This window comes from Nothobranchius furzeri, chromosome 13 (genome assembly GCF_043380555.1).
Source record: "Nothobranchius furzeri strain GRZ-AD chromosome 13, NfurGRZ-RIMD1, whole genome shotgun sequence".
Lineage (NCBI taxonomy): Eukaryota > Metazoa > Chordata > Actinopteri > Cyprinodontiformes > Nothobranchiidae > Nothobranchius > Nothobranchius furzeri.
In genome coordinates, this window is record NC_091753.1 from 34,026,965 (window position 1) to 34,039,285 (window position 12,321).

The following is a 12,321-nucleotide window of genomic DNA, read 5'->3' on the forward strand; positions in this document are numbered from 1 at the left end:
TACACTTTTACCAAGTGTTTCTGAGAGCAGGTTCACATCACACAACAGGAGAAGACAAACTGGCAAAGGAAACTGTTGCAAAGACGCTTAAATGGAGAAGCCAGGACCCAGGTGCAAGACATGAGGCAGATTAGTGAGGAGCCTCGTGTCGTGAAGCTGCCTGTAATGAGACAGGAAGTGAATGCACAAAATAAAACAGGAAGTACCAGAAATACAATAAAACCAGAAACAAGACTGCAAAGCACTCAACCTGCAGAATCACCCATGACACATGAACTGTGCGAGCACCGGAATGCTATTTCAGTTGAGCATGCGCAACAAACGATATGTGTGTTCTCTAACTCAGACCAAAAGGAGAAAGATGGCGATCTGTGTTTTTTCCTCCGGTGATTGTTAGCGGCTACACTGTTCAGCTAACCACTTTGGTGGCAGGTATCACGCTGAAAGATATCTAACGTAATAGAAACGTACAATCCTGGAAAAATCTCATCCAATCAAAGTGCACGTCCTGTTCTCAATAATTGCATCAAAATCCCTCCATCAAACTGTGTGTGTGTGTGTGTGTGTGTGTGTGTGTGTGTGTGTGTGTGTGTGTGTGTGTGTGTGTGTGTGTGTGTGTGTCACGATCGAAGTGCATGGTGTCACTAATATTAAAAGGAGATTAAATAGGTTCTAAAAAGGTTCTAAAACAAGGCAAGCAGTGCGACAGCCAAAGCAAATTAAATAGGGAAATTTATTACAAAACCCTGATAATGACGCCAAGTAAAAAAAAAGAGCGTTCAATCAAGTGTGCGCATGGGCCTCAAGGGACAAGGCGGTCCAGTCGGGCCCTGCTGAGCTCTCGACCAGGGAACCTACAAGGCCGGCGTCATCGTCCTCGCGGAGCCACAGGATAATTTCACGGCGGGTCTACTCCTCCTCCGCCCGGCCACCGTGGGCACACAAAATTCTGGCAATAACAGGTCCCCGGCACCAGACCACACACCGAGCCACAGCAACTCCAAACACTGCCAGGCACTGCTCGATACTTACAAGTGGAGGCAGAGTAACTTTGCCTGCCTGCCGTGTTGCGCTCTGTGCCCCGGCTTCTCCAGCCGCGGATCTCCCTCCACTGCTGCTGCTGCCCTCCGTGCTGCTGGTGAACCCCCTCCTCGGTCCAAGACCCCAACCGGACTCAGTGGCACCTGTACACGCGCCGCACATGTGTGGAGAGAGGGACGCCCACGCTCCTCCGCACTCGGCCGCCGTCCATCCTCCAGGACCGCGCTCAGAGTGCTCCTCTGTTTCGGCGGGGGGGTTCAGGCACATGTGTCCTCAAGACACCATCCGGGGTGCGTCTCTGCCTCTTAGCGGGCTCTCCTGTCTGCCATCCTAGCTGTCTCTCCCTTGATCCACGCGTTCCTCCCTTTAAATGAAACCTGTCTGCCCTCGCCTCCTGCCTGCGTCTGTTCATTAATTGGCAGTCCAGGAAACACTCTGCCACAGGTGTAGATGATTGGGGTGATTAACACAGAATGGAACGCAATGTTGCACCAAACAAACTAAAAACACACCATCAATAAAAACATGCACATTAGAATAAAAACAAGTAAAACATGCAAACAAATAAGAACATTACCACTCTGTGACATGTGCACATGCACACAGGCGTGTTGTGAGCTGACGTTGTGTTTTTGCACTGCTTGGATGTAGCCATCCTTAAGGTGACAAAAAAGTATCCAAGTAACTTTTACTTTGAGTACATTTTCTTTACTATAATTTTTACTTTAACTTGAGTAAAAATTTAGGCAAATATTTGTACTTGTACTTGAGTAAAAACCCATCAAAGTACTTTTTAGTACACTTTCCACCTCTGCATTGGGGAGAGTTTCCGATGGGCGGATAGAATCAGTCAGCGGGAGCTATCCACATTTATGATTATTCTAGATACTGAGTAGTAAACATCTCCTCTGTCTGGAGCCGTTTCTGTCTGAAGAGCACACACACAATCGGTTCATCGGTTATCCAGCTGTATGGCTAAGATTACGAGCTTGTTTAAGGTCTTTGGCTCTTCTAGAAGTCTCAGACTGTTCTTTACCTGAAAAGAGACACTTTTCAGGGACAATTCCTACCTTTTGTTTACCTCCTCACATTATTAGAGTAATGCATATGAATTATTTGATTGTATGAAGCCATTTCCTGTCATGCTTGCAAATATTCCTGCCCATTATACAGATTTGTTGTTTTAAAAATACTGAGAGGCACAATTTCAAACTGTCAGACTTCATTTTGGTATTTTCCAATAGTTATTGTTATTAAAACAATTCTAAATACAGAGTTTTATCGATCCAAAGTGTGAAATGTGAGTTTTACATATTTATTTAGAGTTTTAAGTAGCTGTAGTTAACTTTTCCTTCACACAAGTTGAAACTGATTGCATCAGAAGAAAAATACATTTATTTTAGTCGACTAAAGGAAGACTGAAACTAAAATAAATTGGAAGACTAAAGTGTGACTAAAATTAAAGAGAATTTTAGTCAAAGACACTGCTCTCAGGAAGGACAATGCCATTTAGCGCAGTTTAATGGGAAGTGGATGTAGAATCTTTGTGGCGAGGAGGAAACCAGGCCGGAGGACTACAAGGACGAGGAGAGGTGAAAGCTGATGGTGGTAGCAGGATGAATTCAGTTTTCTTCTTTTTCCAAGATGGCAGCCCTACCAATCTATTGTTTGTCTGTTAGTCCCTGACTGTTATACGTTTTTGTGTTTGTGTGCTCTAATAGTTAATACTTTCTTTCCATTTTTTAAAAATTTATAGTAGATGTTATAATTAACATTGTCAATATTTTGCAGGGATTAGATAACAGCTTCGTATTCACTCAGAGACAACAGAAGAGAGAGAGAGACAAGTTTAAAAATTTAAAAATTTATTAAAAACAAATTAAACTAGACTGACTTTAAACACTAAATGTATGGTGTAACTAATGTGGATGAGACGGTGAATGGATGACGTGTGATGTTGATCAGAACCAGCAAATCCGAAGAAGCGATTAGTTCTGATGGGAAATGAAGGTGATGTCTTCGCATTAAGCTTTGGTTAGGAGGTCCATAAACACATGAGACACCATTTGCCGGTCTACATACACTGAGCGGAAGTCCCCGTCTAGATCAGGAGGTGTAAAGGTCCAGCTTGACCTTATGGAGCCGAAGCATGTAGAAAAAGCCACGGCAATTGACCACCCGTCCTGGGATACGTCCGGGTCACGACAATTTGTTGGCGTCTGGTGAGACCCAAGCCTGGGTCTTGATGGTTCAGCTTTTATTCTGTTGCAGCAGTTGGAACAGCAACAAACTTTTCAGCTTTTCGTTGGTTCTTTTTGGTTGAAGAGTATATATCAGGATTGGCCACTCCGTCACTTTCTCTGGAACGCCTTGAACTGGCGTTAGAGCTGACGTGGCATAGTTTTATACTTTGCATGTTTTGGTTTTTTTGTCGAATGAAAAATTACCAAACACCATCAAAACCACGCCTCCGTCAGATCTGTCAGATTCTGATTGGATCAGTGAAAGTAATGTGTTATGTCTTTTAACGCTACGTGAAATGAGTCCTGTTAGAACACTTAAAGTCACAGTACCTTTATATTCTGCAGGGATTCCCAAAGGGTGGTGCGTGCACCCCCGGGGGTGCGCGAGCTGCTGCTAGGGGGTGTGCGAGGTGAAAAGTGTAATGGCTGCGGAGCTCAGAGAAGTATATTTATGTCGATGGTCATATGTCACCATTAGCGTAGCCAGAAACTCATTTGTGGGTGGGCCTAAGAAAAAGTAAGTGGGCCCAATAAATGTAATTGAAAACAAGTATATTTTTGCGCGTGTGTGTGTCCTCCGCATGTGCCCTAGCTTCATAATAACAATGCGCTGAGCTTCAGCACTCTGGCCTGCGCACGCCGATATGTTCCGTATTTGATCATTTTTAACGGTGTTGGAGAAATCTGAAGGTGGTGAGTCATTCTGGCAGATTGTAATTAACACCCTGTCTCATGCAGGTGTTCTGACATTATAAACCTCACACACAGAACATTGTGGATGTAACAAAATAAATCAAGAAATGATTCCCATTCAGGCTATTAACAGCGTGCTGAAGATCTGAAGTTCAGAGTGTGTCTGTCAGAGGTCAGACGCGTTCCAGCGGAACCACGGCTCACGGGTGCACAAGTGAGCACATCTGGCTGGGCAGAAGTAATTTTACAACATTGGTTTAAATAGCGCCAAGAACGAGACGCGGTGACTTGAGCGGCTCATGGAGCTGTGCCGCGCACACACACACACACACACACACACACACACACACACACACACACACAGATTCAATAAGCGCGCACGCTGCACAAACTCCGGCGCGCCGTCAGACTGAAGACAGAAATGAGCGCTGCGTCCTCCGTGATAAAAACTTTTAAGAGGTTTTATAACAACATTTTTAATTCAAGGTCAAATTAAGATATTAGCTTCTATTTTGGGATGACGTATTAAAGTCGGGTCCGCTCCAGCCAGTGACTCCGAACCTGACAACTCATGTTACTGCAGCATTTGTTATTCCAGTCCGCGTGGCAGCAGATCTCAGATTCATCCACACCATAAAACAGCAATAAGTCGGTCAGAGGCAAAAGTGAACCTCATGGCTATATCGTTTCCATATTTTCCCCTATAGACATTTGATTACGCACAAGTAGGTGACCAGCTCAGGTTTACGCAGAGCAGAAGGAAGGAGAGCGCTCTGGCCGCACAGGTTAAACGGTCCTACTTTAAGAAAACCGTAAAATTGCATTTTTTATGTGCTACCTGGGCACTCTAAATATTTATTTAAAATTAAATCAAAGGAAATTGTAATGGTATCGAATGTTTATTAATTACTATTAATTACTATTTCAAAAATGAAAGTGATGGGGAAAAAGGTCGATCATATATTTTTTAACCCTGTCTGTTTAGCTTGACGTCTGATATATATATATATATATATATATATATATATATATATATATATTATACACATATATAAATAGCCATGCCCTGATGTGGGGGCTGGGGGGTGCGTCGTCATGGTCGGAACATAGAAGGGGGTGCGCGGCTAAATAAGTTTGGGAACCACTGTTCTATAGGATTATAATAAAGTAATTAGTATTTTGATTTCACAGATCGGTCACATCATTTTTATTGACTAACACTTTGATGGATTAGCTTTATTAAAATAGGGTTTTTTCATTAATTAAAAGAAAAGAGTTCATTCTTCATTCTTTTGTTGAGCTGAAAATGAGCAGGTTAGAAGGAATGTATGAGACCTTGAGACCATATCTCATGCAGACTAGTCTTGTGCAGAGGAGGGAAAAAAACAGTCATTGCATTCCGTTACACCAAGAACACACGATCCCCCTGACTTGTACCTAGAACATGGAACTACTAGCAGTTCCCTGTCAGCCGAGCGAAGGGCCCTTGATGGAGCATGTGTCACGTTGACGAGGTGGAGACGGCGGACCATGTGTGGATGAGCTGACCAGGAGGTAAAAATGCAGGCTTCGGATAAAGTAAAAATGGTTTTAATGGCAGGATGGGATGAACAGGACAAAACAACGATGACTACTAACAACAACAATCTGACGAAGGACAGGAGCAAAACAGGTGGTATAAATACAGAAGGCTAATTAGGGAAACATGGGCAGGTTAACGAGGGACAGGTGAGAACAATACGGACTAATCAGGGCAGGAGAGAAACACAGTAAGGAGGGCAGGGCTGAACGTGACAGTATGCCTGTTCAAAAGGCTGGCCAAGAAAGGTGGAGCAGTTCCCTTAAGAGCCTTATACACCAGAATTAGCACCTTAAAGGGAGCCAGCGTAGAGATGCCAGCACACACGTGATGCTTTTAGGTGGTTTTCTACTGAACTTGTGGTTTGGCTGTTAAAAACCCTAACACCAACGCAATTCCCAGGAGTGTGTGAGTAAATTATGACCAATGATAAATGATCAGCACTTGTATAGTCCCTTTCAGAGCCAGAGGACTCCAAAGCACTTTACACTACAGTGTATTATTCATCCATTCACACACACATTCACACACCGATGGTGTTGAAGCTACGATGTAGCCACAGCTGCCTTAGGACACACCAAGAGAGGTGAAACAAGTAAGTAAACTCACCATGATCCTGAGCAGTGTAAAAGCCTTGTGTATGTGCAGTCAGCAGGACAAATGATATTATTACTGCAGTCAGAAACAAGCTGTTAGTCTGGAAGCTGTTCTGGTTCAACAAAAACACTAAAGTACTCACAGATGTGTCTGCAAAGAGCTGGAGCCTCCATTGGTGCTCAGTACAGATTGTTGAAGGTTTCACACTCACTTATGCATTTGAGCTTCCCCTTCCTGTTTGGATTATTTTTGAAGTGGATGATGTACAACACGGCAAAAACGTAAGTGACAGGCCCTGGAAACCAATAAATAGTACATAAATAGTAAAATATCTCAACAACTAAACCTCAGATATTTTTGTACTCTTCAGTTTTTTATTCTATTGTCATTCCATGGACAAGTGTGTTATTTGAGATTTAAATGTTTAATAAAATATTTTGTATGTATTTATTTGGCTCTTTGGATTGAATATTATATTTTGATTTTTATGTATTATAAAAGTTAATTTTGTTGAGTTAGAATGCACAATGTAGTTTGATAAGTAATTGAGTAAGGCTTTCTTGATCTTGATGAGTTGAGTTAACTAAATGGATGGTGGGGCATTGGTTAAACTAATTATCTTAAGTTAATGTAACTTGTTTTTTGTATATTCAACTTGAATCTTTAATTTCATCCCATTAAGGCCTTAAGTACATTGAACATACTCAGCTGCATCAATTCAACTAATTCTTCATTACTTAAAAAAATTAAGGCAACGGGTTACCTTGGTTTTTTTAAGTAGACTGAACTTATTGGGGTTTACAGTGTTGTTTCTCATATGGGCTGTTTGGTAGTGGTTTTAGTTGTGTTTGGAGAATGTGGACAGTTGTAAACATTTGGGACATAAAACTGTAGAGGCCCCCATTTGGGGGTGTTAGGGTTAAACAGGATAAAATTCATTGTCAAGACAAGTGCAATATTGTGATGAAAGCAAGCAGCTGTTAGAAACCTGCAGCATCCAGACTCTTGCACTCCCACAGAAAGCCAGGGCTAATACAGAGTATCATAGCAGCTGTGTCTGCTGGGGAGAATAAATGTCACGTATCTATGACAGCAAACCCACAATGACAACTCTGAGAGGTAGCAGTAGATTAATGATGGCAGAGTATGCTGCTCTGTGAGTCATGTCTGCTCAGGCACATGCGTCTGCTGCTGCTCAACCCATTTTATAAATTATAGCTAACTGAGGGATGGAATTAAGGAGTTTTTCAAAATAAATGTTCTGAAATAAGTGAAAATCTGTCTAAGACTCTTAATAAATGTGTTGTTATTTTCCTAAATGATTTACTAGATCGCTCTGATGGATCACTGTCTCTGTGGCATTTAATAAATCTCATGATTAATTGCTGGAAATGAAGTGTTTCCTCTGAAGCCTGCACCAGTACATTTCAGGATCTTGATTATGACCTATGTGACTTTGACCATATTTTCATAATATATATGAAGTGCACATATTAGTGTGGTCTTGAGTCAGAGAAGGGTAGAAGACCTTTTCTGGGTCAGGGATGAGGTCCTGCCCCAAATGGAGGAGTTTAAGTATCTTGGGGTCTTGTTCACGAGTGAGTAGATGGAGCATGAGATAGACAGGTGGATTGGTGCTGCGTCTGCAGCATGGTCTGCAGTGATGCTGGCATTGTACCGATCTGTCTTGGTGAAGAGAGAGTTCAGCCTGGGGCAAAGCTCTCGATTTACGTCAATCTATGTTCCTACCCTCACCTATGGTCACGAGCTTTGGGTAGCGGTCGAAATAAGTTTTCTTCACAGGGTGGCTGGGCTCTCCCTTGGAGGTAGGTTGAGAAGCTCAGTTATCCGTGAGGGGCTTGGTGTAGGTCCACTGCCTCTTCACATCAATGGGAGCCAGTTCATGTGGCTCGGGCATCTAGTTAGGATGCCTCCCTGGTAAGGTTTTCCGAGCATGTCCAACCGGGACAAGACCTAAAGGAAGACCCAGGACATGCTGGAATAGGTCTCTCGGCTGGCCAGGGAACACCTTGGGATTTCCCCGGAGGAGCTGGCCCAAGTGGCTGGGGAGAAGGAAGTCTGGCCCTTCCTGATAGGCTGCTGCCCCATCACCCGACCCTGGATAAGTGGCTGTAAATGGATAGATGGATGGATGAATATTAAGTATATCAGATTTTTTAGTATGTTTTTGAGAAATCCAGAAATAATTTAACCCTTTGATGCAGGAATTATGAAATCTTCAACCATGATTTTTTTAACAATTTTTTCCTTCATCTTTAGGTGTGAATGAAACAAATTTCAACAAATATTTTTGTAACATTTAATAATTTACCAATAATTTATTACATGTCCACCTCAGTGGACAGCGTGCATTCTGAACATGAAATATGTTGGCTTGACTTACTGAAGTCCAAATGGAGGGGCTCAAATGCAATAAAGTCTTCAACAGCTGTGCTTAATAGCAAAAATAAATAAATAAATAACAATTTTGAGTACCTGTCCACTGTAGTGACCATTATGCATCAAAGGGTTAATAAGATCTAGAATTCTATAATTCCACAAAATAAAGCTGCCAAATGCACATCTTTTTTATTCAGGAAACATTTCACAATGCTTTAATGTATTTGGATCATCCTGTTTGAGTTTATTCACAGATGTAGCCTATAATTTCAGATGGGGTTATGAGAAAAATTGTCACGGTCTGTGCTGAGTTAACCTCTGTTTGGAGCTGAGTCTTTCTGTCTGCCCCGGAGAGCAGCTGCTGCTAATCTCCTCATCAGCGTCAGGGGATTTAAGGAGCGGAGTGACAACTCACCAGTGCCGGGTGATTACTCAGTATTGGGTAGTGTCTAAACTGTGCTCTGCGTGTTTCAGTCTTGTTAGCCTCTGGAGTTTCCTGCAACCCTGGTACTCACCTGCTTGTCCTCCGGCTCCCTCGGGTACCTCTTGTCCACTAAACTACTCTTCCTCTCATGGAAGGGACTCCCCGATCTGCCATGCCTGCCAGCCACGCCGCTCGCCCCGGCCGCCCGCTCTCGAACGCCCACCTGCCAGCCCGGACACCTTTGAGCTCCTTTGCTCAGCTCCCAGCCATCGTCACCTCAAGGACGCCTCACTCAGCCAGACCTGACTCACCCTCCTCTCAAGCTCCAAGACCTTCAGGTAACTGTAAGCCCTCTGCGCATTGTCCTCCTGTATCTGCAAACTACTCATCCTTGTTTCTGCTGCAGAACTCTATTGGACCCCCCCCCCGATCTCAGATCTTCAACCACACCTCATATCAAAATAAATCATTTTTTACCTACCTTTTGCCTCAAGTGGTGATTTTTCATGTCATGTGTCAAACAATTACAGCCCAACATGACAAATTTTCCCCTCAAGTTTCAGAATTATGTCCAAAGACAACACTTTTATTTTTTTATTTGTATCATTCAATAGTTATTTGACATGAAACCTGCTAGCTGTGACACACAAGGTCATACTTTTGCTAAACTGCCTAAATCATCATTTCCTCAGTGCTGGAACAATTGCCATACAAAAAGGATAGAAAGTGAAAGCCCCAGAAATTTGAAGCTACTTTCTATCTATAGAATAACAGCTGGATGTCAACACATGTCATCCATAGGGTCTGCTGATTATTCTTTATTGTCCTGCATTAGTTGAATATAAGATGATCAAAATAACAAAATCAAATGTTTGCAGTGATATTCGCATCATAAGAGGAACACACATTTGTAACTTTGTGCAACAATAACTCATGGTTAGGTTTGCCTCAAAAGTAGCAAACATTTATATTTGTGACAGGATAGCCCTCACTCAATTTTGATAGGCGCTCGCGTACAAAGCCTTACGGTAAAAGGCTGCGAACTGTTTTTCGAAATAAAAGCCCATTTCAGAAAAATATTGTTTAACTGTTTATTTCAAAACAACTGTTCTAGAAAAATTAAAACATTTTAATTCTAAATTTACGAAAAAAAATGATTGCCATTTTAACTGGAATTTCAAAAACATAAAAAATTGTGGAAGTGACTGACAAAACAAGTTTAGACAATTATTTTTTAAATAAGTTTGCCTGGAAGTCCATAGTGATTTAATACTGTATTACAATTTGACGACCTCACGTTATCTCTGTGAAACTTCATTCAACAGCTATGAATCATGCATCCGAAAACATATTTCACACAAAACTGTTATAAGAATACCCTAAAATTCTGTTTTTTAGCAATTTCCACCATTTTAAACATGTTTTTTGAAATGCCAGTTAAAATGGTGATTAAACTCATTTTGTAACTTTAGAATTAAAAATTTTAAGTTTTTCTAGAACAGTTGTTTTGAAGTAATCAGAAAATAGGTTTCTGAAATGGCTTTTATTTTGAAAAACAGTGGACGACAATTTACCGTAAAGCTCAAAACGCGTGCGCCTAACAAAATCGAGTGCGAGCTCACTTGTGAATCAGCGAGTGGAGGCTGGCTCTAAGCTCTACCCACACCAGGTCGTATGAAGCTTTTACTGAATACAAGACTTTGCTGCCTCACTGTGGATTAAAAGTTACGGTAATTAGGTACATTTCGTCAGAGAATGTTAGAACTCTGTTTCCCAGAATGAATTTGGACTGCTGGTGACGTCAGCAGCGAAGAGGTGAAAGGGTGATTTTCGTCCTGATATTTTTCTAGTAAGCTAACGTACAGCGGCTGCGGAGCCTGGATTCATTCACCAGCTAGTGTTGCTGATTATTTCCTTCTTCTAGAATTCTTGTCAACCGGAGGCTTTTGTTAACCTCTGTGTTTACTGGGAGTTATCGCAATGTTATCATCCGTTCCCACCAGGCTTCTGACGCGAAGGTCGCGCAGCCTGTCACCGTGTAGTCGCGTGCTTCAAACTAGTGCTAGCAGCGGTGCCGCTAGCCAGGGCATCCGCGAGACGTCGGCGGAGAGTAACCGAAACCCCATCGTTTCCACGTCCCGGGTTTCCAGGAGAGGGATTTTGTCAGAGGAGACCGCTGGCACTGGTGTGAATCCATCGGTGCAGTACCATCACCTCGCACCAAGATGGCTGTCAAGCCTAGAGAACCGCCGCAACTCGTGGGCTGCTTTGGCCAACAGGGGGCGCAATAACAATCAGTACTGGGAGAAGAGCGGAGCAGGTGGAGGCGCAAGCCGCGCAGGACTGGCCTCTGCCGGTGTGCTGTCTGCAGCAGCAGTGGCCTTTTGTCTGAGGAAAGACTCAGATAGCAAAGGTACACGTATTAAAACATTTGTAACAGTGATTTAGAGTGAAAACACTTATCAAAATTCACACAGTTACACCAGTAGTCTGAAAAACCATAATCGGAGATTGGTTTATATCTCTTGTAATTGTTTTTTTCCTTGTATATAACTTAATTATAAATATTTCTGTGCTCTTGATGTTTTCCGTGTGGTTTTCTGTGTTTGACGTAAAGGTGATGCTCTTCTGGAGGCAGCAAGGACTAATAACTCACAAGATGTGGCCAGGTACCACACACTGTCTCACATCACACCCTAACAATATTGCATCAGTCATTTTATATTACATATATGAGCATAGACTGGTTCCATTTAAACTATTTTTGAAACATTTACTACAGTATGTTTTTTTAATCCTCCTGAATTAAGTCCTAAGAAAGTAATTTATCTAAATATTAACTTTCACATTATGTGTCATTGTCCACATACTCAAACACCACCTGCTTAAAAATGTTCACATACCGAGTTTTGAACATTCCCATCATGCAGAATTTATAATAGTTTATTATTCTTATTATTGATGATAATAATAAGAATATTACTAATGTTTAAAAATTTTGTAATTCTCATTCTGACCTCGCTTCAGTAATAATGACATTGTTTTTAGAAGACAGATTGCTTAGAATAATCTATTATCAGCTCAAATATTTAATTAAATACATTAAAATATATCAGGAGGCTGTTTTATTGATACTGAATTTCTGGGTTCACCATCTGTCGTCGTCAACCCGAATGGTTAAAAATCAGTTTTCAGAACAGTCAGCATTGTCCACTGTTCATGAGCACGATCTCCTTCAGCTGTAGCTCCGGCTGTTACCACTAGATGGCATTAGAGGACCATCTGTATTTGTGTGTAGAAGATTGAGATTTAAATTTACTGCCTTGCAACAAAACCTCTGGTGC

General features: G+C 41.9%; 1 protein-coding gene across 1 annotated transcript in view; it reads left to right on the forward strand.

Moving 5' to 3' along the window:
- Nucleotides 1-10,729: 10,729 nt before the first annotated feature.
- Nucleotides 10,730-12,321, forward strand: part of clpb (ClpB family mitochondrial disaggregase) — a 33,601-nt gene continuing 32,009 nt past the window's right edge. The window contains exons 1-2 of the mRNA XM_015951732.3: nucleotides 10,730-11,390; nucleotides 11,595-11,646. Of these exons, the coding sequence (XP_015807218.1) occupies nucleotides 10,958-11,390; nucleotides 11,595-11,646 (485 nt within the window). The 5' untranslated portion in view covers nucleotides 10,730-10,957. The remainder of the gene's footprint in view (nucleotides 11,391-11,594; nucleotides 11,647-12,321) is intronic.